General features: G+C 41.2%; 3 protein-coding genes across 7 annotated transcripts in view; 2 read left to right on the forward strand and 1 right to left on the reverse strand.

The window, feature by feature from the left end:
- The window catches only part of ADAMTS6 (ADAM metallopeptidase with thrombospondin type 1 motif 6), a 224,010-nt gene that overhangs the window by 149,989 nt on the left and 46,209 nt on the right, over nucleotides 1-27,812 (forward strand). For all 5 annotated transcript variants that reach the window (XR_012084520.2, XM_078384552.1, XM_020783724.3 and 2 more), the window contains 2 exons: nucleotides 4,030-4,175; nucleotides 16,257-16,320. Coding sequence is in view for 4 of the 5 variants with exons in the window: in XM_078384552.1 (XP_078240678.1) it covers nucleotides 4,030-4,175; nucleotides 16,257-16,320 (210 nt within the window). In the remaining variant the exon portion in view is untranslated. The remainder of the gene's footprint in view (nucleotides 1-4,029; nucleotides 4,176-16,256; nucleotides 16,321-27,812) is intronic.
- LOC144586390 (uncharacterized) overlaps nucleotides 1-27,812 on the reverse strand; it is a 439,742-nt gene that overhangs the window by 82,909 nt on the left and 329,021 nt on the right. The window lies entirely within an intron of this gene.
- Nucleotides 5,848-10,821, forward strand: LOC144587069 (uncharacterized). Its single transcript, XM_078386418.1, has 4 exons — nucleotides 5,848-6,041; nucleotides 6,171-6,938; nucleotides 7,537-10,454; nucleotides 10,714-10,821. Exons 1-3 carry the CDS (start codon nucleotides 5,848-5,850, stop codon nucleotides 9,437-9,439), a joined length of 2,865 nt encoding a protein of 954 aa, XP_078242544.1. The 3' UTR covers nucleotides 9,440-10,454; nucleotides 10,714-10,821.

A 27,812-nucleotide genomic window follows, 5' to 3' on the forward strand; every position in this document is an offset into this window, starting at 1 on the left:
TGAATCTTATTTGAGCACAAAACTGTGTTCCTTATTCTGATCACTGATACTCATTCAACCAGTTTACTGCCATGTTTTCTCTCAGCTTGCCTCAGCCACTTTCTTGCCTATTTGCTTTTTCAACTTTTCTGAAAATCTTTTTTTTTTAAATTTCTGTGTATCCCAACTATCTTTTTTTCTTCTAATGCTCCTCTCATATCCTGACTGGTCTTTGGAGGAATGGAAAATATAAATGCACAAGCATATTATGCATAAATACAGTTAAATTGTTGCTAGAAGCAATGTGCAAGAAAAGATGCACAATTATTATTATTTTTTTGGCATACGTGCATCCGCTGATTAACTGTTGATTGTTGATTGTCCCTTTTGAAGTTACTAAAACATGCCAGGGGTCATGGTCACAAGAGTATATGAAAGTTAATGGTGTGGTGTCACGTATGACAAATGTGTGAAATCTTAATCATCACATCAGTGTATCACAAATCCACTTTAAGAAAGAAGAGTTAAGTGAGCCAAATGCCTTTTATTATTAATTTGTTTTATTCATGAATTTGAAGTCAGTAGAATTCTAATGATTTTCCAGTTCAATAGTGCAAATTTCCATTGCTTCTTCCATGCATTCACTTCATTTCTGATACAGCACCCGCCTAGAGTGGTCGTTCGACTAGATAGGCGGGGTATAAGTGCAATAAATAAATAAATAAATAAATAGGGTGAACATATCAGAAAGAAGAAAAAAGCAAGAGTAGAATTGATGATTGACTCATGTCAAAGTAGATCTTATAGCACAGATATTTCTAAAAGTATAGATTGCATTGGTATCAGTAATGAAGAAATCTAGGTTATCTGCCACCATTATGTCTACATATTTTTTTCTGACTGAAGTATTCTGATTTGTAAAGGGCAGAGTAATCTTAATTGTGTTTCATAGATTGAGTTGTGCTGTACCTGCAGTGATAGGTTTCCATTTACTTTACATGCATCATTGCTTATATGCAGCATGCCATGGGGACAGCTGATATCATCACAGAGTTAGAATTCAACATATTACAGAATTTCTGGCCATCTGTATTTGGGTTAGTTTAATGTGAATTATCCATACTTGCTAAACTGTTAAATATAAATCTGTGGGAGGCCATTTGTGATGTAGGACCCTGAACACATTGGGAAGCTCTTAGTCCACCATGCTAAAAAGAATAACCAATAGCCATGTGCCATGGGACTATAGATCAGAAAGGAAATATACAGTGGTCTGTGTCAAAGAGTTAGTAGTAGTAACTGGTCCCTCAGTGGAGGTTGCATCAGCCAAGAAAAAAAATATTGCCAGTGGAGAGATGGTACCTGCCATCATGCAGGAAGGAGTGGCTACAACAAGTTTGCTTCTCGCTTCCCGTTCAGAATCAAATACTTGTATGTAAGTGCCATATGTCTTAGAACAGGATGGAGTCCTCAGTGTACTCCTTCCTGAGTGGTGATAAATATCCTTGCTTTGTAGATCCTCCCCTAGGTGGCTTTGGAGGATATTTTCCACAATGAAACAAACAAGAAACAAAACCATATGCAAAAGCCAAAAAAGGGGATGGTTAATATTTTTATTGAACCATTAAAATATCATAAACATAAATTAACTGTGTTTTTGTTTTATTTTGGTTTTGCCTAGTATGTCACTAAATTTAATCTCCATCTTTCTTTTATGGAGATTGCTGTTTTTGTGGGTACTTCTTCTCTGCAACTTGTGACTTTTTGTCTGTGGAAATGGAGAAAGACAATTGACGCTACATCCCCTGAGGTGAAATTTGATACTACCAACATATCTCAAACTGAACCTTTAAGTTTGCAGTCTCCATCTTAGAAGATTAATTTGACTGCAGATCCTAAAGCTTTAGCATCTAGCCAAAATAATTTCTTTCCCCCTCTCCCTACTTACTGTAGTAATCCAAGCATCTCTACCTTCCAAGCTTTGAAATGCCCAGTCTGATAGAAGACTTGCAGGACTCAGAAGTATTGCAGACTTGTTCTGCATGAAACACAATGCGAAGATAGTCTTGCCTCCAGCAGTTTTGCATATTATATATTGCCTACTTCATCCAAGAAACAGTGTTGTACATGTTCGACTGTAACTGAAGAGATCCATGTTCAAGTTTAGAGCCAAAAACTGATCTCACTAGTTTACTTAAGGCTAGTCTTAAAACTACCTCACCACAGCTGTTGTGAAGATAAAATGGAGAAAACATTTAAGAGCAAATGCAGAATACAACTCTTCAGGCTCTATTTCTTTGTATATGTGAGAAGGAAATATTCTGTTGGTTGTTGTGGGTTTTTCGGGTTCTTTGGCGGTGCTGAAGGTTGTTCTTCCTAACATTTCGCCAGTCTCTGTGGCCAGCATCTTCAGAGGATAGGAGTAACACAGCCAAAGAACCCAAAAAAATCACAACCATTAGATCCCGGCCATGAAAGCCTTTGCGAATAAATATTCTGTTGTCTGTTCAGTTCCCCTAAGCAAAGGAGGAGACATAGAAAGCATTCTTTCAGAAATGCTGCAAAGGATTAAAAATTAACTTTATGTAAGGAACAGTGAGAAATTACAGTGCCTTTTCATTCCAATCCAAACGTTGTGGCAGTGTTTAGAGCACATGATTAGTACTGAAATGGTCTTGACTGTCTTGCAACATTTCCAATAACTGACTCTCAACTGGAAGGACAAAAGAAACTTATTCTTGTAAACTTTTGTCATGTGTCTGGTTATCTGTGTATAAATTTAGTCAATGCTATGCTATGCCAAGAAGTATAGTAATTGTATTTTATCATGAGTTTTAGTTCTCCTTCAGTGGAATAGTGTTTATGAAAAGGGGGCATGTTGATAAGAGGTGTCTGTCTGTCTGTCTGTCTGTCTGTCTGTCTGTCTGTCTGTCTGTCTGTCTGTCTGTCTGTCTGTATGTATGTATGTATGTATGTATGTATGTATGTATGTATGTATGTATGTACCCAAAGGCTCTAATAAGTAAACATGTGTTGACTTTGCACTGAGATGATGCCAATGTTGGCAGCATTTGAGCCTCCAAGTAGAAGGCGTTCCACAGTTGGGGTGCTACAGCAGAAAAAGCCCTCCCATCTGTCTCCACATAACAGATTCTTCTCAATGGTGGGACACAGAGGAGGGCCTCTCCAGCAGATCTTAGTGATTGGGAAGGTTTATATAAGGAATGTTGCTATATGCTGTCCTATCTCTTTAGCACAAATGTGCTAAAGACAGGAAAAAAAAGATAACTTGAAGAACAGAGAAACCTAGGAAGGGTTTGGTTGAATCTGAAGGGAGTAAAGTAGGATAACTCAAAATATATATTTCTCCTACTAACCTGATGCCCCATCATAACCACATACTGCCAGGTTTAAGGCTCAGCTATTGCTATTTTAAAATTTCAGTCCATATGTTCATGTACTTTCTGAACAACTGGCTAGTCAGAGAGTGTAAAGGGTTTTTTTTTTGTTATTTCTAGTGTCTTGGCATTACTTTTATTATGTCTGCAATGTAAGTATAGATGAAATGCTGCTTCAAATTCCTCTTCGATTGTAACATCATCCATACTTAAAGAAAAAGCAATGACTTTCAAAAAAATCCTAACTAGAGAACTTTCCGTGTTATGCTGTTAAATCATTAGTTCAAATAAAAGTAGGTGAGAGGGTTTTTTTCTTACACACTTAATGTTATTGCTAATGTTTAAGGAAGGTTTTCAGTTAATTGTTGCTTTCTCTTTCAATAAAAGATGGAAAGGTTGTGTTTTAAATGAAAATTTCTGATTTGTTAAATTTTATGTATGTTAGGGATTTATATTTAAGGCTTAACTAAAGATAAATAAATGGTTGCCTTCGGCAGTAACTAAACATGGCTAAAGAAAGTGAAACTTCTCTGTTATCTGTACAAAGAATGCTGATGCCTCTATTTGGTCAATCCCTGACCCCATATATATTTCTGTCCTTATTATTCTATCAATTGAAGCTAATTTTGTGTTTTCTATGAAATCTTTTCAGTGGTGTTTTCAGGGAGAGTGCGTACCTTTTGGCACTTGGCCCCAGAGCATAGATGGGGGTTGGGGTCCCTGGTCATTATGGGGAGAGTGCAGCAGGACCTGCGGGGGAGGAGTCTCATCATCCATAAGACACTGTGACAGTCCAGCGTAAGTAGCTAAAGTAAGCCAGAGCCAGCAAAAAAGGCATATTTGGAAATGTTTCACATGTTATCTCTAAAAGTGTTTCAATACTGTACCAATACTTGTCTTTAGAAGAGAAGAGAAGATCAGCTATGCTGGAGAAGCTTGCTTGACATGTTTTTATGTCTTTAATCTATCCACTTGCAACCATGATTTTTAAAATTTAATACTTGGCAAATAATTTCTCTTTCTTGTGATTGAACTTACATAAAACAAACAATCAACAAATTCCACTTAATACAGTACATTAAATAAGCCAATGTGGTATAGTAGGTAGAGTGTCTGACTAGGACTTGGGAGACCAAAATTCAAATCTCTGTCTAGGAATGAAAACTCATGGGGTATAACACTGGTAAATCCATTCCTTAAAATTCTCACGCAACTTGAAAACTCTGACCATAAATCAGATTTTACTTGACAGCACATAACATACACAATATACTAATTAGAATATGTTTCTGGTATTTGGATTTTTAAAAAAAGTTTTGAATGTATTAAAATATAAACTAAATCTTAACATTTTGAACTATTCCCCTCTATAAGATAATAATGCTTCTTTAACGTGGTTCTCTATGAATCCACACTGATGGGTTAAACAGCGCCTGCGCTGGTTCCTCTCGGAATTTTCCAGAGCTATGAGGGAAAAGATACAATGTTTGAGTTGCCCTGCACTGCGCAAGTGCAGCCCGCCAAAAATCCCCAGTTCCATTTATCCGCCCGCGGAGTTGGAACCTCTCGGTTAGAGCTCTTGAGATTTTACTCTCCTTTCGCTATTTTCGGATTTTTTGGACTTGACCTGGCTTGCCTATCGTCTATCCGCATCTCCGTTGCCCTGAATTCGGACCGGCTGACCTTCCCTTGCCTCTGGCGTGCTTCTTGCAAGTACTTTCACTTCCCGCTTGATCCTGATTGAGGCCTATTACCTCCTGCTGAGGCGCCACGCGCCAGCAGGATTTCTTCAATTACTGACTTTCTCTACCGTTCGTTCACCGCTTGGCTTATGTCAGCGAAAAAGGGACCTTTCCGCCGCTGTTCTGCTTGCTCCGGGAAGCTCCCCTTCCAGGACCATCATTCCCTCTGTCTTTTCTGTCTGGGCGAGACCCATTCGCCCACCACTTGCAAGCATTGCAAGGAATTCACCAAGGCGACCCTAAAATCTCGTCAGCAACGCCTCAAGTATTTTCTCTGGAACCGTACTCTCTCAGCTTCACAACCGTCAGATATGGAATCCGTTCAGTCGGTCTCCACCGTTCGTTCATCGGTCACTTTGGTCTCCTCTTCCCCTCCTTCGACATCCAAGGAGGTGTCCACGAAGGTTTCCAAAGCGAAATCTAAGAAATTGCCTACTGGAAAGAAGTCTTCCTCTGATGTTCCTTCTTCTTCAACTTCGGCACCGACAAAGAAGAAGGGTCCGTCCAAGGCGGCGTCGAAGGCTAAGGCGAAGACCAAGGAGATTACCCTGGTCGTCCCACCTGTCTCGGCTTCGGTCCCTTCTCCATTTCTTGAGGACTCTTCTCGGGACCGAGACTCGGTCTCCGACTTAGGCGCCCCCATTCCACCTCGCCAACCGCCTCCGGTGGATTTGGGAAAATCGCCTACGGTTAGCCAGCTCGACAAGCTCGTTGCCGGCGCCGAAAGCATGCCGCTCAGCCCAATACTTACCGGGCGTACCACCCGATCTCCTTCACTCCTTTCGGAGTCGGGTCGATCGGCATCTTCTCCCCCCCCACGGGGTCGACCTACCAAGCCAGTCGAAGATCCAGTCCCTCGGCGTCCAGCTTCACACTCTGCCGACGACGAACCATTGCCGAAAAAACCCCGTCATCGACGCAGGCACCGTCGAGGCCACCGACGCCGAAGGGACTCCTCACCGTCCGACTCAGAATACAGTCGGGGTCGGAAGAGGTCCCACCGGAGACGGCGAAGAAGGGATTCTTCTACCGAGTCCTCTTCTACCTCAAGAGATAGGAGACATAGGAGAAAGAGATCCAAGTACTCCTATTCCTCATCCTCTCGGTCACGTTCTCCGCGTCGAACCCCGTCCCCGAATAGACCTTCGGAAACGGGCTCCGGTAAGCCTACGGCGCCGACGGATGCCCCGACTGCACCGCCTGTCGCGCCACCTCAACGACCTGCAGAGGAGTGTCCTCCGGCCCCGAAAAAGACACCTTCGGGGCCGAAAGTACCTCGTCCTCCATCCTCTCCATACCACTCAGAGGAAGAGCATCCCGGAGAGGAATCTTCCGGTGCGGAAGACGACACCGAGTCGGAGGTGTCCTTGGAAGTTCCGATCCCGGGGGAACCTTTGCCCCCAGAGGCAGCGAACTTAAAGCCATCCTCTCCTTCGGAAGATTTTTCTTCCTACACCCAAATGGTTGGCCGCATGGCGCAGGCTTTGAAGCTTGCAATTGAACAGTCCCCAAGAAGAGAAGAAAATCTCATCTTCGGGGATATCGAGGCCGAGCGAACACATCCAGTCAGTTTGTCTTTCATACCTGAACTGATGGATCTTATTAAGGAATTCTGGGACCACCCGGCCAATGCTACCTCGATTTCGAAAAGAACCGAGAATCTCTATAGGATCCATGGTGACAACACCTCTTTCCTGGTCATGCATCCTGCACCCAACTCTTTAATAGTGGAGTCTAGCTCCACTAAGACTCCTGCAAAAGGTCATCCTACCCCAACCAACAAGGAGGGCAGGAAGTTAGAGATTCTGGCACGTCGAATGTACTCTATGACCACATTTACCCTGCGTGCAGTGAATTATTTAGTGGCTATGGGTGCCTACCAAAAACAACTTTGGTCCAGGGTTCTTCCAGCCCTTCAAATGGCTCCAGACGACATTAGACAGCTCTGTCTGGATACTCATGCGGAAGCTCTCACGGTATCTAAATACCAACGACTAGCCGCCCGCCATGTAGCAGAGGCCACGTCCAAGAATTTTGCTTCCCTTATCACTCTGAGAAGGCATGCTTGGCTGCGCTCAGCCAACATTGTTGAGGACATTAAGACTAGAGTAGAAAATCTACCTTTTGATGCCACAGGCCTCTTCAGCCAGAATACTGATGAGAACCTGGAAAACTTACATAAAAGTAAGAAGACAGCCAAATCCTATTCTGTCCAACCTCCACCTAGACAATCCAAACCTCAGTGGCGTCCAAAGTACACCACCCAGTCTTACCAACAGCCTTCCACCAGTACTTACCGTCCTTATGGAGGCAATTCTTCCCAACGTCCACCTCAAGCTTCTTCCTCTTCATCTGCTGCTTTCAGACCCCAACCGTCCCGTAAGAGGCAGTCCTTCAAAGCACCTGGAAGAAAACAGAAACAGTACCTTTGACTCCCTGGCCATTCCACCGTCACCCTCCCACACCACCCGCCTCTCTCCTTACCTTCACAACTGGACTCTCATCACCAACGACATCTGGGTTCTCAACATTATCACCTCCGGTTACCGCCTGGAGTTTATAAGGTTGCCTCCTCTAGGACAGGTCAACCCTACATCATTCGATCCAATCCTAGAGGAGGAAATCCTGACTCTCCTTCAGAAAGGGGCCATCCAGAAGGTGTCATCAGAGGATGTCCTCGACGGTTTTTACTCCCGATACTTTCTGGTACCAAAGAAGGACGGGGGACTCCGTCCCATCCTCGATCTGAGAAGCCTCAACAAGTTTCTCAAACCACGCAAGTTCAAGATGGTGACTTTAGAGTCCATTCTCCATCTTCTGAGGCAAGGAGACTGGTTTGTGGTCCTGGATCTAAAAGACGCATATTTCCATGTCACCATACACAAGAGCCACAGGAAATATCTGCGTCTACTCTTCAACAACACCATTTTTCAGTTTCTGGCCTTACCCTTCGGCCTTTCCACAGCACCCAGGACTTTCACCAAGTGCATGGCTCCCGTGGCAGCATACCTGCGCCTCCAGGGGATCCAGGTGTTTCCCTACATCGACGACTGGCTGATTGTCTCGACCTCAAAACATCAGGCCTTAGAGGACACTCAGTATGTTCTCCAGACGTTACAATCACTAGGTCTTACCGTGAATCACGAAAAGTCCAAGCTGAACCCATCTCAGGTGGTGGACTACATCGGAGCGAGGCTAGACTCAGTGCACGCTCGGATGTTCATGCCTCCAGAACGCATCCGAAAGTTACACAAAGCCATCAGGAAATTCAGGCCAAGGACAAGAGTAAAAGCAAGCCTTGCGCAACATCTGCTAGGCCTCATGGCTTCTACAACGGCGACCTTGTCCCATGCTCGCCTCAAGATGCGTTCACTTCAAATCTGGCTGCTGTCCCTCTTCGATCCACTCCTCGACAGTCCAAACAAGCTTCTTACTGTCACCCCGGAGCTGGCACAACAGCTTCAGTGGTGGACTTTCCCACCTCACCTCTTGGTGGGACGTCCCTTCCGTCCTCTTCATTTGACAACTCAAGTCACTACGGACGCGAGTCCACTCGGATGGGGCGCCCATTGCCAGGGGCATCAGATCCACGCCCTGTGGTCCCCTCAGGAGAAGGGCTTGCACATCAACCACCTGGAGCTGCTAGCCATCATAAAGGCTTTGAGGTCCTTCCTACCTTTAGTGAGAGGCAGGGCGATTCAGCTCGTCACAGACAACACCACAGCGATGTTTTATGTGAACAAGCAGGGAGGAACAAGATCAAAGTCCCTTTTGTTCCTGTCAATACATCTCTGGGAGTGGTGCTACCAGGAGCAAATCTACCCGGTAGCCATCCACATAGCCACCACAGACAACATCGTTGCAGACGAGCTCAGTCGCCGTCCCACTCAAAGTCACGAATGGGAACTGGACTCAGAGATCTTTCAGGAACTCTGCCACAGGTGGGGAACTCCGACAATCGACATGTTCGCCAAGCACTCCAACAAGAAGTGTCTCCGCTACGCGTCCAGGGCAGGACGGGGCCCAGGATCATTGGGAGATGCTTTCATGATCCCTTGGCACAAGGGCCTTCTCTACCTGTTTCCTCCCATTCCATTGGTTCAGAGGTCAGTAGTCAGAGCCCTCCAGTTGCAAGCAGAAGCAATCTTGATTGCACCTTGGTGGCCCAGACAACCTTGGTTCTCTCTACTTCTGCAGACAGCAATCGACAAGATCAAGCTTCCTCTCATTCCTCACCTAATAACTCAGGACTCGGGGTCGATCTTCCATCCCGACCTCGACTCCCTCCAATTGACAGCGTGGAGGATATCCCGTCAATAATGGAAGTTCTTGACAAGGCAAGAAAGCCTTCTACCATTCGCCTCTATCAACACAAGTGGCAAGGCTTTCTCAAATTCGCTGCGGAGCGGGGTTTACAAGCATCTCCCGTCTCTTTATCTACATTGCTACTGTATCTCAGACACCTATTCGATCTTGGTTTATCTAAGTCTACCTTAAAGGTATACACCTCAGCCATTGTAACTTTCCAACCCAAGGGATCTCAATCCTCCAGATGGTTTTCCCATCCAACGGTGAAAGCTTTCTTCAGAGGTCTGACCAACATGAGACCCCCTGTGCGAAGACCATTACCTCAGTGGTCTTTACAGACAGTACTACACTCACTGGTTCGTCCCCCCTTTGAGCCAATGGCTACCTGTGACCTGAAGTTTTTGTCCCTCAAAACTTTGTTTCTTGTGGCCATCACTTCTGCCCGTAGGGCTAGTGAATTGGCGGCTCTCCGGGCTGATTCCCCTTACCTCCAATTTTTCAAGGACAAGGTGGTGTTACACCCAGATATTTCTTTCCTCCCCAAGGTGGTCTCAGACTTTCATGTCAACCAACCTCTGTTGCTGCCTACTCTTTTTTCCGAACCCTCTTCGGATGTTGAACGCACACTCCACTGTTTAGACGTTCGTCGTGCGTTGTCCTTTTATATCTCAAGGACCAAGGACTTCAGGAAAGTCCAGAGACTGTTCTTGTGTTACTATGGCCAACGTAAAGGGACTGCTGCTTCGACGTCGACCCTGTCCAGATGGTTGGTTTCCACCATTTCGTTGGCCTATGAGTTGCAGCACAAACCTCTCCCTGAAAACCTGCGTGCTCATTCCACACGAGCTGTTGCTACATCCACGGCCCTGCTGCGTGGGGTAGACATCCCCGATATATGTAGAGCAGCTACCTGGTCCAGTGTATCCACATTCATCAAGCACTACAGACTGGACCTCAGGGCCAAGAATGAGACCAGATTCGGGAGGGCTATCCTTACATCACTGCTGCAGTGACGGCCCACCATCCTGTAAGTAGCTTGGTAGTCACCCATCAGTGTGGATTCATAGAGAACCACGTTAAAGAAGAACAGGTTACTTACCTGTAAACATGGTTCTTTAAGTGGATTCTCTATGAATACACACGACCCGCCCAACCTCCCCACGTGTCCGTCACTGTTGACTGAGTTCCAACTCTCTCTAGGTGCGGGCACATGGAACTGGGGATTTTTGGCGGGCTGCACTTGCGCAGTGCAGGGCAACTCAAACATTGTATCTTTTCCCTCATAGCTCTGGAAAATTCCGAGAGGAACCAGCGCAGGCGCTGTTTAACCCATCAGTGTGTATTCATAGAGAATCCACTTAAAGAACCATGTTTACAGGTAAGTAACCTGTTCTTTTTTTAAAGAGGTAAAATATTCTCAACCTACACATCCCATTTTCCAGTAGCATTGTCTGTTTAGCTATGTGGATCTTTGTCACATGGTCTGAAAGTTTCTCAGTCTCTTTGTTTCTTTACTAGTGTTCAGAAAATACAGTTCCTTCTTTTGCTAGCATTAATTTATGAGGGAAACCTTTTGTCTTCATTCTTGTTAGTGACATAATTATCAGTGACTTAATCATTAACAACTTGGTAGTTGTTCAATTTTTTTAAAACTTACTTTCTGGCTTCAAAGTTCTAACTAGTTAGATCATTTGCATGCTATACTTGACATTGTGGACAGCCTTCTTCTTACCTGCTTCACAAAATGTTATAAGCAATATGCTTTAACTTCACAGCTGCTGTTCTAATAGTCCTGAGTTTTCTATCTTCTTTTTATCCTGCAGCCAGCTAAAACCAAATTGTCTGTATATTTCTTTCTCATTTTGACCAGCCTTAATGGCTTACCTATATTCCATAAGGGAATTAAAACAGGAGTACATTGCAAATGCCTTCCTTGCTCCTCTCAAGTTACAGTGAACATTGGATGGCTGCAACTTCAAAGCAGCAGTTTGGACACTATAGCCACCTTGGAGGTCATTTCAGATATCATAATGTTTTTGTTCATAAATAGTGTAATGTAGGAAAGAAAGTCTTTCATGTATGTCATACATGCTATATCGTTCATCATAAATATGCACATATACTGGAAAGCAAATAATAATGCTTTTAAAAATGAGTATTGTTCTCAAGCTATCACCAAAAGCACAAGACTCAGGAATTCTGAACTATGAAAAAATAAACTTGACATGGGTCCATTTTCAGGAAAAACTGTAACTTCTTTGTCTTTCAGTAGGGATAATGGTTTTCTTGTTGACATCTGCTCAGGCAGTTGCCTTTACACATCTTTATATAGTAAGTAATAGTAATATAAGATGAAAAACTTGTCAATTTTTTAAAATCACCATTTAGCAATCATTTTATGTAGCAATAATTTTCTGTCTTCTTACAAGCATGGTTGAAACTGTGGGAACTCAGTAATTGGTCTCTTATGTGGACTGCCTCATTTCAGTCTAGTCTCATAACTGCCCTGCAGTTGTACATATCACAATGTTCCCTCATTTCTACCTTTGTTTCTCTCTCATCTCATATAGTTTTTACTACTTTGTGTTCCTCAGTCAACCTATGTTTGCATCTGGTCACTGTTTCTTCTGGGTCTGGTAAGCCTCTTCCTTTGCTTTTCCTTGCCATCTCTAATGCTAGAGTCCAAGAGCAGCATGAAATACCTTTATCTATGGAACTCTTTCAAACAGTATTTCCCCTGTACATAATCATCTCCACTATTCCCAAATACATATTCTTATGGAGAAACATAAGTGATTGATCTAGAATACCATCAGAATAAGTTTTTTTAACTACAAAGATTGGGAAAAGTGTTGCTGCACTCTATGCATGTATATGTATATGCACATACACATGCTATTCTCTCTCTCTCTCTTTTAAAATCTCATATTTTTCCATATGGATAATGAATAATGCTTCAGTGACTATTCCCAAATTGTAAGTCACAATTGCAGCCATAACTGTGTGTCCCAAGTGACCAAGTGGCACAGTCAAAATAATGGGAACAACAAGCTAGAAAAGAGGAATTACACTTTCAGAAGGAAGGACTCTCTTCATGTTAATGTTTGTGATAATGGAATCAGAATTAGGATGAAAACCTTTAAGAACAGTAAGCAAAGCATCTGGGTGGGTTTTCCCTGTATCAGAAGAATGATTGAATTTTTACCAGTCCAGCATTCTTGTTCGATTTTTGTATTGCCTACACGCTGATGTGCAACTAACCTGTATGATCGGACTTCTAGTCTGGTTGCACATATGTGTAGATTCCATATTGATGCTGGCTTAATGCTGGCAGTCAAACCATAACCCTTTGAAGGTGCAGGCCCAGGCTGAATCTCCATTTGCTCTTCAAATAGTACAGCATAATACAGCTGGAAGAAGAGAATGAGGTAGCCATTGTACCAAATGGACATGGCAAGGAATGAAAGCAAACAGCCTGAAGAAAATTTAGAATGAAACCTTGACAAACTTTCACAAAGATGGCTTCTCATATCTACAGCACTTCCCCAAATTCTGCTTAGGGAGTGCAACAGAGAAGCAAAATATATAGTAGTTTTTTATGTTGCTGGTATGCGGGTGGGAGCCAATTTATGCTATTCAGGTTCTTGGAGGAAATAGGGGTAATAAAATTTACATTATAAACTGACAAAAATATTTTGAACCAGTTTGACAAAAGGATAGACCAAATTATAATATTGGGAGAATACAAGATATCTATGCAGACTTGAATTGCAAATACTGGAACATATTGAATATACATACCCTTTGACCCAGTCTAGAGAGGGGTTCTTTTCTCTATGTCCTTACTGCTTTGTAGAAACAGATTTACTGCTTATACAATTTTACAAATTCAGATTTTCATCCTACCTAGCTACCTATTCTTTCCCCATTTCCCAATATTCCTTTGGATTTGTCTGCATATAACAAAAACTGTAAGGCAGAAATAATGTTATAATGCCCTGAAAAATATCTGCATCTAAAGGCTGTGATTCCCAGTATTACCCAAGGGAAATTTTTGGAATGCATTGAAATAAGCTCTTGTAAAGATTAGCATACCATGTATTTGTGCATTATGGCAGCAAAGTGATAAAAGATTATAGAAGCTCTTGAAAATACCACATAAATAAATAAATAATGTGGCAGATCATCCCACTTTTTGGAACTGTCTTCCATTCAGGTTCTTCTATCCAGCTTCATAAGTATCAATTGTAGCAATGTGCTGAAACATTTATATTTCTCCATCATTTTTGCCTTGTCATATCCAGTAAAAACTAATTACATTTTCCTGTGCCTGTTTCTTATATTCCTTTCATTGGTCCTCTAAAGTGCAATGTTGTCTCTGTAAAAAAAATTACATAATTATTTTCACTGGGAGCTTGGCCACTGAGTCTTTGCTGTCAGGAGCTTGATGTTCTCCCTTTTCATGGCATGGCTTTGCAAGGCAATTTGCTTTTCATCTTATTGCTGATCTTTATCGGCTAGGACATTTCTTTCTGATCATCACTGCTGTAGAACACTCAGAGAAATTCAGGATGCATTGTTGTTTTCAGTAGCTTCAGTGAATGCACATTAATATAATGGTTGTTGTGGGTTTTTCGGGCTCTTTGGCCGTGTTCTGAAGATTGGTCTTCCTGACATTTCACCAGTCTCTGTGGCTGGCATCTTCAGAGGACAGCACTCTGACCAGAGCACAGAGTGCTGTCCTCTGAAGATGCCGGCCACAGAGACTGGCAAAACGTCAGAAAGAACAACCTTCAGAACACAGCCAAAATAGCCTGAAAAACCCACAACAACCATTAGATCCCAGCCATGAAAGCCTTTGCGAATACACATTAATATAGTTTGTTGTAAGAGTCATTCAGCTGTTAACATCAAAAATGGTTTTCCTCTGCTCAGCATCAACAGTCTTTGGGATCTATAAAACAATGTGGTAGGGAGTATTTTAAATCCCCCTTTTCATAAGTAACTATATTTCTGTGTATCTAAAAACTCATTGATCAAAACAATTTAGCTTCTGTTTAATTTGAGGGGAATTAAAACCACTCTAGATATGCATGGATATTTACTATCATTTATTTCAAAAGAACCATTTTTGGAGAGGGACAAATTATACTAATGCAGCCCCTCTGCAGGCCGGATGGCATCAGGAGATGCTATATCCCATTACATTATACAGTCCACAGCCAGTGCACTAGCTGAAGAGCTAACTTCACTACATTTGGGATTTCCCCACTCTTTGACAGAAGAACCCATTGAGACACACTGACTGAAGAGGAATAATCTAGCTTGTACTTTAGCCAAGAGCTAGCTTCGCTGGAGAAAGACTGGCACAGTAAAGACAGTTCTCTAAGGCACTAGTTGGAAGATCTCTGCTGAAATCTTTGAACTAGATTTATTAGAAGTTACTATAACCAGCAAGTGGTGATTTGAGGTTTTTGACCAGATATCAGAGAAAATTATAAAACAACACACTGGCTATTATACTGTTTATTAGGTCCACCTGTTCAGTGGGAATGTTGTTGGTAGCAGAGTACAATTAATTAGAGAGTTCAATTTCCAGTTTTTGCATGTGCATGACTGATATGAACTGAGACAATGTTGCATGCACCCTGAAATTAAAAACAAAAAACCCAAGCCTTTGATGAGTGGCAGTTGCTGCTGCTGCTGCTACTGACATCCTTTCTGTTGTGCAAGTGGAGCTGGACAACAGGATGCAGACCATTATATAATAAGTGGATGAATTCTAGCATAGGAAGAGAGGCTCACCTAGGAGATATTCACATTGTATTTAAACTTAGATTTTTGTCATGAAATACCCCATCACTTGTTCTTATTGTTTCATTCTCTTTTTTTCTTATAAAAAAACGTTTATAGAATCTTATGTACCTATATATATATATAATTTATATTCTCTATATATTTTATAATATTGCTGTATCATCTGAATCTACAATCCTAGGAGTACATACCTAGGAGAAAGTCCCAATGAATTCAATGGGGCTTACTTCTGAATAGTATGTACTGGGTTGCAGTGTGAATTATATTGCAATGTAGTTGCAAATTTACAAATGTCTTTTCAAATCAAATTGTATTACAGTCTAACTTGTCATGCATGTTGTTGTTTTTAAGATACTGTAATGTCCAGAGTTTATACAGTTATCTTACACTTAAAAACATGTAGTTTTTCTGTCAGGTTTTTTGAACAAAGACATTTCTGAGACTATTATTGAAACACCCGCAGGTGATGTTTATTGAAGAGCCAAAATTGCAAAACACTATTTAGTGTTCGGAGATAGTTTCAAAGTATGACACAGAAATAAGTAGAGATCAGGATCCAGTACTGTACTCCTGTTAGACCTGCTGCTTCTGCCTAACTACAGCCCCTGTGCATCCTAAAAACCTGCTGTGGAGGGCTGGAAAGCTTCCTGAACCAGGCTTTTGGTATCACAGAGGAATGCAGCAAGAGGAAAAAGAAAATTACAATTCCACTGACACTAGATACAAATATACACCATTGGTTACAAAAGCACACTGTTACATATATGAGTATATTATTTTTGTGGGTCTTGGACAGAAAAAAAGTATGTTTTTTCTTCATTTTCAGAAACATCTTATTTTTGAAACAACATTTTTTCATTTGAATTAATACTACTTAAATTTTAAGTTTAAAAATCCATAGTTTTCTTGATCTGTACAGTACTGAGAAAGAACTGTAATAAGATGGAGTCTAGTGTGTGAATTTTTCATTATTCCTGTTTAAATATTAATAAAATTTGCTCTTTTTTTCCAGACCCTCGGGTGGAGGAAAATACTGCCTTGGAGAAAGGAAACGCTATCGCTCCTGTAATACTGATGTGAGTAAATTAAAATTAGTTGAAATCAAGGCAAATAAGTCAAATGCCCCTCGCCATGAGCAGAACATATTTTTCCAGAGGATAGCTGTCTTACAACAGAATCCCACACAGTTTTTCAGAAACCTGACACATTGAGTTCAATAGGAATTGTTCCCAAGAAAGTGTGATTAGGACTGCAATCTCTGTTGCTCCTTGTTATCCAACCTATAACAAGGGAGCAGTTGGGACTTTTGCGTGCTGTCTAAGCTTGATAATAGCCGGATGAGGATGAACAAAGTGAAATGATGTGGGTGCTGTTGCTCAGTACCCTGTTTCCTTGAAAATAAGACCTAACCTGAAAATAAGCCCTAGAATGATTTTTCCGGATGCTTGCAATATAAGCCCTACCCCAAAAATAATCCCCAGTTAAGTGAAACCCCGCCCTTCACCATTGTGCAGCAACCAGAAGATGACATGACTGCATTTGAATAATATGGATATTTTAAAAAATCTCCTAATGCTTTTTTTTGGAGCAAACATTAATATAAGACCCTCTCTTATTTTCGGGGAAACACGGTAGAAATCTGGGGGTTGAGACTGGGATTCAACCTCTTATAGACGGCATTAACATTCCTTGTGAGAGATCAAGTTTGTAGTCTGGAAGAACTGTCTCTGGATTCCCAGGTAGCAGTAGTGCTGAGGAATGCCTTTGTACAAGCCCTGAATGGTTTGGGATCTTGCTACCTTCTGGAGCTCCTCTTCCTCATATCTACCACCCAGCACACCTGCGCCTCCCAAACCCTGATGATGCAGGTGGCCACCCTGAGAGAGACCTGGAACTCTACAGCCAGGAACTGGGCCTTCTCAGTGGTGGCCACCAAAGTAGTCGTTTTAAACATCAAAGCTTTAGATGCTTGGTTTGTAGCTATCTAAGGGGCTGACTGTCTCATTATGAATCTATCTAGATCAGGGGTGTCCAACCTTTCACCCCCCCTGGGCCACATTAGAAGATAAAAATTTGGTTTGGGCTGCACATAAATTTGGTTTGGGCTGCATGGGGGGGCAGCCCTAGCTGTCCTCCGCAGCTTACTAGCTTACCAGCAGCTGCGATCTCAGACAGCAGAGGCTGCCAGCTTTGACTTCAGTGGCTTTATGGGGCCAGGAGGGAGTCTACCTATTGACGAGGATGGTGCAATGCAGTCACACAGCCCCCTCTCCCCTCCGCTCCTTCTTTCCTTCCCTCTCTCCCCCCCTACCATTGTGACGTGCCTGGTTGCATTCCGGCCACAAGCGCCGGCAGTGTAACTTGAAACTTTGGAATTTCTTTTTAAATACAAAGTGCACTGGGCCGCATTACGAGCCGACCTGGGCCGCATGCAGCCCACGGACCACAGGTTGGACAAACCTGATCTAGATGTTAACATCATTGGAGGAGACTATCTTGAGTATACCAACAGCTGCAGAAACCTACTTGATAAACATGCAGGGCAGTGTTTTCTTCTGTGTGATTTCCAGATTTGCAATGCATTCCTGTCAAAGTTGTGAATAATTTCTACTCTCGCTGCTTTTAGGAAAAGTGTGAACATATATATTTTAAACTGGTTTTTGATAGTGTTTAACTCGTGATGATGGTAACTGTTGATTTATTGTAACTGTAGATATGTTGATTTTAATGGCTTTTATAGTGTTTAGTTTTTAATTATTTTAAGGTTAAATGAGTTTTTATTGTGTTTTATTACTGTAGCAGAGTGGGGTATTATTAGTATTTGTATCAACAACAACAACACAAGAAGAAGAGAGGAGGAGGAGGAGAGAAGAAGAAGGAAAAAATACAGAATGGCAAGATCCAAAAACTAGATGGAGTAAAGTTAAAAAATGGCAATGTTATAAAATCACTATCAAGTGATGAAAATTATAAATATCTTGGAATACTAGAAGCAGACAGCATCCTGCACACAAAAGTTAAAGAACCTTAAAATCAAAATTAAATGGTGGAAATAAAATCAAAGCCATAAACACATGGGCAGTTCCAGTAATTAGATATCCGGCTGGAACAATGGATTGGACCCAAAATGAATTCGAAGAATTGGATTAAAAAATGGAAACTCATGAATATGCATCACACATTACATCAAAAAAGTGATATGGGCAGATTACATTTACCGTGGATTACTGCAAATACAGCAAGATAGTAGAGGAGGAAAAAAGAAGCCTAAATGATTATATCAGTACAAGTAGAGAAACATTACTGAAGGTGATGAAAATGGAGAATATTGTGAAAACAACAGAAACAAAGACTCAATATAAGAAACAATAATTTTAAAATAAATTAAACAGTTGGAAAAATAAACCACTACATGGACAACACCTGAGAAATATTGAAGGAAAGCATGGTAATAATTCAGCATGGGCAAGGCTAAAACTGGGTACCCTAAAGAAAAAAACTGCTTGATTTTTGCTGCACAAGAACAAGCACTCCAAAGCAACGTGATGAAGCTAAGATTCAAGAAATTAGTGCTAACAGCAAATGTCAGCTATTCCAAGAAAAAAATGAAACTGTCATACCTCATCTGTGAATGTTCAGAACGATGATATTGATGATCCTCTTAGGTATATTTGTGACGTGATTTGCTTGCTCTTTTTTTGCTCCTTGATAGCTAACAGCTTATTTGATTTTTGGAACTGTTTGCTTCTTGAGTAATAGAATGTGGGAACTCTACAAAAATCCAATGTATGAATTAACTTCTCCAACTGTGAGTATGGGAAGGAAAGATGTTGGGAACACCAGGGGCCAACTGATATGCAAGTCTGACACTACCTAAGGTAGGAAGAACATATCCAGAAAGATAGTCACTATATCCCTGTGTAATTGTGTGTAATTGTGAAATGGCGGGTTATAGCTGAGTGCAGCAAGCTCACTCTTTGTAATGAAGTTATAGCCATGAGAAAAAGTCTTGTATAAGAGAAACATGAGATCTAGAGTTGCCAGTGTCTCAAATGTGACTTCATGAGCTAGTTGAGCATTTTCGTGAGAGTGATCACTGTGGTAAAGGGGCTTGCACAGCAGCATAATTTTGGGGGGCGTTTCAGAAATATTTAGAGTTGTATGTCAAAAACAACCCAGATGCAGGTGTGTGTCTTGGTGCTGATATGCAACTATTACTAGGAGATACATTTTCATTGAATATAAGAGAAAATGTAGCATGGTGTAGAGAGAAGGTGATAGGTGAGGCACCCCTCATGATTTTTTCCCCATCTATACTTTTAATTCCATCTGGTGGGGGCTTTTTCGGCTCACATACAATTTGCTTCATTGTTGGAGAGCACTCCATCCTGTCTGTTTCCATCTGAACTGGTCTGGGTAATGAATCCTCCCCTTGGTCTGAGTGATCAGATGTGGAGCGATTAGCAGCTGGTAGATATCTGTTGCCATTAGTCTCAGTGTTGTAAATCAAAGCTAATGCAGCCACCAAGGGGCAATCAGAATAGTGTTTAATCTCTCTTGCTGAAGTTTTACCACCACTTCGTGGAGCAGGATGATTGGAGATAAAATACAGAGAAGACTCCACGACCACAGGATCATGAACACATCCCTTAGGGAATAGTTGACCTGCCCATGTCATGAGCAGTATCTCTTGCACTTCCATTTTTCCCTGGTTACAAATACATCCACTTTGACCCCAGTGATTTCATATTTCCTTAAATGTATTCAGAATAAATTCTGTTCTTGTTTCTGATTGATGAATGAGGCCTGGCTAGGTGGAAATTTCCTATATTTCATGCCCAGGAAGCCCCATATCTGTATCCAAGTTAAGATCTTCAGCTGGGGATAGCTGGATCCTCTGTTCTCAAGATATATCTGAGAAGGGGTGATGCCTGATCTAATTTTGGGGGTGGGAGGAGTGCTCCATGAGCCAGTAGGCAGTTGCCTACATAAGCCCCTGTGACCCTTTGATGCTTGCATGCTTTTTTCTATCCTGCCTTACTCCCCTTGTGGGGACTCAAGACAGCGTAGAAGAAAATAATTAAAAATCAACAAATAATTAAAAACATATTGATTAAAAATTTTAAAATATAACATATAAATATTTTTATATGTACCAAAAAATTTAAACCAGTTTTAGAACACCATTAATTCTCCCCATCTCAATTTTCTGCTTACTTGTTTATTTATTTAAATTAAATTAAATTATTTTACATACAATTTATGTATTTATTTATTTATTTATTTTATCTGACATGCATTATCTGAAATATTTATTTATTTATTTATTTATTTATTTATTTATTTATTTATTTATTTATTTATTTATTTATTTATTTATTTATTTATTTGACATACCAGTCTTCCAGGGTGGCATCATTGCAGACCTCATCCTGAATGGTTTGCACACAATGACAGCAGAAATCATCACACCAGAACCATCAGCAGACTTGCTGTTTTAGCATCCCTGATCTTGATGAGACAAAGATATATCAATTCTGATAGCAAAAGCCTCTTCTCTGTTTGTAACAGAATCCTATCCTGAAAGTAGAGTGGGCCATAATGTACAAAGGAATATTCATTAACCCAACCCCAGCAATACAGTTACATCGTTTACTGTGAGTATCAGGAATAGAGTTTAACATGTGTAAGCTTGGCCACCAGTCACACCAGTATGACTCATCCTATGATCTTTACAGTTGTAAAGTGAGTTGCACTGTCTCTGTGTTCCTTAATGCTCAGAGAAGCTTACAAGTAGTCTGTGCTGTTTTGATTTTTGGATGCCAGTTCTGGGAATTCTCAAAGAATTCTAGGAATTGCAGCCAAAAAACCCAAATCAATCCATCTGTAGATTTGCCCCTTGTAAATAATGGCTTTTGAGTGATTTATCTGCTTCCTGAGAGTCATAGTTTTTGGGGAGGACCCCTCAATAGAGCCCAGTGAGTAGGTAATGCCATCTGAGTATTCTGCTGGTTAATAAATTTAATAGTGCTAAGTGTTTTTAAGTATAAAAGTTAAAACTCATTTTGTGAGAGGAATCTGGTGTTCTGATAGGTATCATTTATTAGAATCATCCATGAAATACTGGGCATCATTTCCAGTATTTTCTCTCCCCGTTGTTAAGTCTGAAATAAAACCAGGGGCAGTTAGTGCAATGGCTAAATTTCCATTTCAGTTTTTTTAAGTTATTAAAAAATATATGCTGACTTTTAGCTCTTTTAATAATCTCTCTTCTTCTGAGAAAACACAAGAACTAATTGTCTTTTAAATGAACATCTATTTTAGATCTTAATATGATTGATATTCTATTGTTAGGTAAAAGGTTCCCCTTGACATTTAGTCCAGTCGTGTCCGACTCTAGGGTGCGGTGCTCATCCCCATTTCCAAGCCGTAGAGCCAGCATTTGTCCAAAGACAGTTTCCGTGGTCACGTAGTCAGTGCAACTAGACACGGAATGCCATGACCTTCCCACCACGGTGGTACCTATTTATTGACTCACATTTTTACATGCTTTCGAACTGCTAGGTTGGCAGGAGCTGGGACAAGCGACGGGAGCTCACTCCGTCGCGTGGATTCGATCTTACGACTGCTGGTCTTCTGACCTTGCATCACAGAGACTTCTGCGGTTTAACCCGCAGCACCACCACATCCCTTGTTTAACCCGCAGCGCCACCATGTCTCTATTGTTACATGCTATCAAGTCATATGTGACTTATGGTGATTCTCAAGGTGAGAAAATTAAGGAGGGGTTTTACAATCGTAAAATCCCTCAGTGACTTTCTGTGGCCAGGCGAGGATTTGAACTCAGGTCTTCTGAGTCATAGCCCATCACTCTATCCACTACACCACAATGATTCTAAACTAATATTTTACTATTGGAATATATTGAAAATATTTTAATACTTATTAAATTAAAAGTGCCATGTCTGCATTTCATTTTTAGTATGAATATGTTTTCAGTAAACATAATGCCATTAAGTGGACATGAAAATGTTCTGATGTTCAGCAGTTTAAATCATTCAGAAACATATATCATGATTGAAAATGAACAATTGATTGTAATTTTATTAGTTTACATATTAAGAAACAAAAACCTGCTGAGAGAGACTCATTTTTAGGATTTATTGAGGATCTTATTACTTGTATCCTTTGAAGTGAAAGTAATTTGTAGGGAAAGTCATTTGATTAATGTCTGCATTAAAAGGCCACATTGTCTTTGCTTGTCATTATTTGCGTGAAAAATGTGTTGCTTACACCCACTGATTTCTCTAAAGTTTTGACTTATGTCAGCATTTACTCTTTGTAATTTAAAGACATGACTCCCTTAACTTCGTATTAGTCATAAACAAAAATCTTCTTGGTTGCATTTTTACTTCAAAGACAAGGCATTCTCTTTCTGTTCTTTCTGACCTATGTCATTCTTTAGAGGCAGCATAAATGACTTTTAGTTTGCACATTGTTCAAGAATCATAGAATAATGGAGTTGTAAGGGGCCTACAAGGACAAAGACCTTAATACATTATATGGCCTTTTGTAGGATAAAGCGTTTGCTAATGATAACATAAGCAAAATAAACAATCTATAAAACCTGGAAGTAAAGTACCTACCAGCTTCAGCAGACAGTTCCCATATTGCCATCCAGGTAGCATGGCAAGGTAGACAGCTAATGTCCAGACAAAATGGACATACCACCCAGGTTTTTTGAAAATCAGTGTCCACAACTTTGACACAGCTGTATAGCTGTATATCTCCCATTCTACCTGGTGAGAAAGATCAAGAAAATGGATGTCACAAGATACCAAATCACTTTGTGGACCCCCTGCAACTTGGTATGAAGCCAGGAGTAATTGCCCCCAAGCAAGGCAAGTCTCCATTCACCCTTACCTCAGGATGCCATATGGGATTTGATCATGCTTATAGTTGCCAGAAGAAGAGCTTTATGACCCAACCATCTGCTGCCAAAGCTACTGCAGTTGTGGAAGCAAGCAAAGGTTCATTACCAGTCTCATGGAGCCATAAGTCTTGTCCAAAATCCAAGAGGTGCTCTCTGTCCAGCATGAACAGAGCTCCTTGCCTGTATGAAAAATCCTGCTGATATTCCCAATGGCCATCTACTACTGATATCTGCCATCTAGTAGCTAGTGACCTTCCTTATTGCAGTAGCAACTTTTTTGGAACCCTAGGGCCCCACTACACATGCCCCTCCATCATATCCAGCCAAATCAATAGCACGAGAGGCATCTGCAGCATAGCCAGGTCAGCTTCAGTGGCCCCAAAGAGCTCAAATTTCAAGACTGATCTCCTCCAACTGGATGTTCAGTGCATCTGGTTGCCTACACTGCCTGATCTGCATGATAGAAAGTTTTGTCTCATTCTTCTTTAAGGGATGTGAATCTCAATGTCTTGCTCTCTGTGAAAAAAATGAGGAAGAAAGTCACTTTTTATCCTCACAGTGAGATTTTTGGCAACACCCACCCCAAGAAATTTTATCAGAAATCTTGCAGATTTTGTTGAAAGTTTTCATGCCACCTCTCTTTGCCCAGTGTGAAGCCTGCAATGGCTGGTGTCTGCTTCCCCCCACAAGTGACTCCTGCTTTCTTTTTCAGGATGTAGTGCTCTCTGTGCTGTGCTCCTTGTTTTCCTCAATGAAGCCTCAATGAATAACAAAGTTTGGGTGCACTAGAGAAGTGTTTATATGTCTCCCAAGCAGATGGTGAATGGAGACTAGCAATGGCATAGGGCTGATGCTGTGCATTCTAGAAGCCACCAGGACCTCTAGGAAAGACCATGAAGTACATAGAAATTAACACCAACTTTCTGCTGGGACCCTGGTGAGTAAAGACGGGGGGTATTCGTATTCACATACGAATAAGAATATCCCCGCAAAGCTGGACTTAACGAGGGTTCAGCCCCAGAGGTGGCAGCCTTGGTCAGCCTTCCAGTCACTCCCGGAGCCCCCTCTCTTTCCGCTCATCTAGCCGACTCCAGGCAGGGGGAGGGAGGATGAGTCTCCCTGTATGGCTGCTGAGTGGCTAGATGAGTGGAAGGAGAGTGGCGCTCTGGGAGCGATTGGAAGGCTGACTGGGGCTGCCGCTGGACACATGAGTGGAAGGTCGGTCCCCAGGGGCTGCCTCTCATTAAGTCCAGCTGGTGAGTTAGGGAAGGGACCCTGATTTTGATTGGTGAATTATTTCATGTATTTGAAAGCTTTAGTTTTTCAGAGGGGCAGATTGGCTTACAGTAGATGTTTTGCTCCCATTCAGCCAGTGGCTTTCATTCCCAAATTATTTTTATCTTGAATGGCAGTTTGACAGAGCTAGAGATGGATGCAATAATTAATGTTGTTTTGGGTTGATTTCAACTTGTGTAACCTGATGATGTGGACAGATTACTTGGTTTGAGACTCACCATGTATATGCTATTTAGATACATACCGTTTCTTGCTTTTAAAGTTTTCCAAGATTGTGTTTATCATCTAGAACAGTGGTTCCCAACCTTTTTTGGTCCACGGACTGGCTGGGGAAGGCGGGACACCCCCTACAGCTCATGAGCATGCGTGAATGGCGGTGCAGTGCTTGTGTGGGCACGCATGCACATGCGCGAACAGCAGCATCGTCATTTGTGCATGTGCACAAGAGCACACCCGCCCGTACAAGTGCCGTGCCATTGTTTGCGCCTGCGCACGAGCACGCGCGCAGGCACAAACAGCCTTTGCAGGGGTGAGTGCATGCGGGGGTGGGTGGGAGGTCTGTCTTCGCAGCCTGGTTGGGCTCAGGCCAGGGACCGGCAGCGGGCCACGGGCCAGGGGTTGACGACCTCTGATCTAGAAAACTGGTTAATGCCTCTCTGATGTAGGGTTCAGCCTTCACCATTATACTTACAAAGGGTAAAGCTTTGTTTTTGTTTTTTTAAATGATCCTCTGATTCTAAATCAATTTTGCCAATAAATCTTAAGTAAAACATTGGAATATGTGATGGTATCTTGCCTCAAGGTACTGTACTTTCTTAGATGATACTGATTATTTGGACTGCTTTTATTTTGGTTTCTCTCTTGGTGTTTGGACAGAAACAGCCTGGTCATCTTGTTAGATGGTATATGAAACCCTGATCTTTTTCCTGGTCCTATCAGGCCTCTGAAACCATTGACCAGCCTGTCCTTCCAGAATAGCTGTCCAAGGTAGGATATGGGAAGCATGGTTTTAAGCAGTCTTTCTGGAGAGATAGAAAGCAGTGTGTGATTATAGCTTTTGGAGTACTTTTTATTTACTCCCATTCTTTTGAGATCTTCATGAGGCCATTGCGAGAAATAATCTGGCAGTTGCTTTGCAGCAGTATCAATATGCAACTGACACCAAGCCCTATTTTATTTCCCTCTAAATTGTCCCAAGAGGTTTGTAGAAATTCTGGTCAGTTGTCTAGAAACATGGATTAGAGTAAACAAGCTCAAATTTAATCCAGCTAAAATCGAGTTACACATTGATCTAAATGGAGGTGTAAGGATGTTGTTTGTGGAAGTATGTTTCTACTGAAGGTTGAAGTGTATAGCTAAAGCCAGTGGTTCCCAACCTTGGGTACCCAGGTGTTTTTGGACTATAATTCCCAGAAATCTTTGCCAGCACAGCTAATGATACTTTCTGGGAGTTTTAGTCCAAGAACACCTGGTTGGGAACCATTGGTTTAGGGATTATCCTTACCCTTATGCCATCTCTGACAGTGCAGTGGCATTTATTATGGTGGGGCCATTAGTCAGCTTCAGCTTATTCACTTGCGTCCTTATCTTTAGGTGTAGCTTCCTTTCTTTCATGTTCTGGTTATATCCACACTGTAATGCAGTCAATATGAGTGTGCCTTCCAAATTCGGAGATGGGTTCAGAAGCTTCAGCTGACACAGAGTTTAGCCATCTGCTTGCTTGTGAATGCTAAGCAATCGGAGTGAAAAATGTCAGCTCTACATCAGCTTTACAAGTGGCTAGTGTATATAGAGGGCCCAGTTTAAAGTGTTTGTAGTCCCCTTTAAGCCTACATCCCAGACATGGTTTGGGATCATATCATAAAACACTCAAATGTTGACTGTCACTATTCTTTTAAGGAACATTCTGTGCTTCTGTTTCAGTTAGCCATATTCTATATTATATTGTTTTGACATTCTGTTTTATGAGGTTTCATCCCCAATTGTACTTCTAAAATATTTTGATAAATAATAATTGTCAATTGAATAATTGAATCGTGGAGAAACTGTGAACCATATTAAAAAATGATAACAAAGCCACTGCTCGTAGAGTCATAATCAGAAACTTAACTGAGTGTAGCATTTTTTCTCTAAATGGAAGAGTTTGCACATTTCAGCAACATCTGAATATCGTAGTCAGAAATGGAAAAAATGCCATGGAAGTACTTGAGGTCTTGTAGTTCCACACTTCCACATCCAGGTGCATGCATTTAGCATCATCACACCCCTATCTGGCCACAGTCAAACCACAGGAAAAATGTGATGTCATGCAAATGAAACAATAATCAAAATAAACAAAATGGTAACTTACCTAACACTACAGTACTCTGAAAATTCACTATGGAAAATTCTTCAGTACAATATGGGATGTTGGCAATAAGTTTTCCTTTCAGGTACTCAAGATGGGAGCATAAATTGAAAGCTCTTGTCTAGACCTCTAAAACTACAGGGGTTTTAAATATTTTCCATTTAATTCAATCAAGTGTGCAGTTGGTTTAATCATGAGATCAAATGGAGGCTGCAACCTAAAAATTAGAAGAAAACTGAATCTTGGAAAGGCAGTGGAAAGGAGCTAGAAAAGGTTCTTAAAAGTCAGGACATATCACTGGAGACCAGAACCAAGATCATCCATGCTATGGTATTCTTAATTACTATGTACAGATATGGAAGCTGCACAGTGAAGAAAGCTGACAGAAAAAAAAAGATTCATTCAAGATATTGTTTCAGAGGAGAGCTTTAAAGGCACAGTCAACTACAAAATAGAATAAAAAATTAATTACTTGAAATCAAGCCTTTTGCTCAACAAGTGAAAATGTCTACACTGAGGTTATTATGCTTTGGGCACATCACAAGACTGAACACACAGGAAAAGGAAATAATGCTGGGAAAAGTTGAAGGCAGTGTACCACAAAATTGATCAAAAACTTTAAAAAAGAAGAGGTTGCAGTAACTTTCTGGAAAATATCAGAAAATCTATCTAAATCAACTACGAAAGACTGTATATAGAGACTGCCTTTAAAACCTGACAATATGGTACTTAGTATTTTGCTTAATTCCAGCTACAACACTGTGAAGCTGGATGACTGTCAGTGGCTGAGAGATGAACCTAAGAACCAAATTCATCAGAATACTCATAGGGTATCTATGCAACTGAAGCTGTCCTTCTCTGTTTTATGTAATTTGTAACTAAAACATTCAAAATAAAGGAGATAGAAATTTTTAATGAGCAGCTGTGGTCTATTTTACAATACTACTATTTCAAGCTACTAATTTTTGTGTTATTCAGCATTCTCCTGGAGG

The sequence above is a fragment of the Pogona vitticeps genome, chromosome 2 (genome assembly GCF_051106095.1).
Source record: "Pogona vitticeps strain Pit_001003342236 chromosome 2, PviZW2.1, whole genome shotgun sequence".
Classification (NCBI taxonomy): Eukaryota; Metazoa; Chordata; class Lepidosauria; order Squamata; family Agamidae; genus Pogona; species Pogona vitticeps.

Bases quoted from the DNA above. Each gene is read 5' to 3' on its own strand.
- LOC144587069 (XM_078386418.1), top strand. From the start codon at position 5,848: ATGCCGCTCAGCCCAATACTTACCGGGCGTACCACCCGATCTCCTTCA. The intron at 6,042-6,170 runs GCACCGTCGAGG...TTCTACCTCAAG, and splicing joins AAACCCCGTCATCGACGCAG to AGATAGGAGACATAGGAGAA. The intron at 6,939-7,536 runs GTACTCTATGAC...GGAAGAAAACAG, and splicing joins GAGATTCTGGCACGTCGAAT to AAACAGTACCTTTGACTCCC.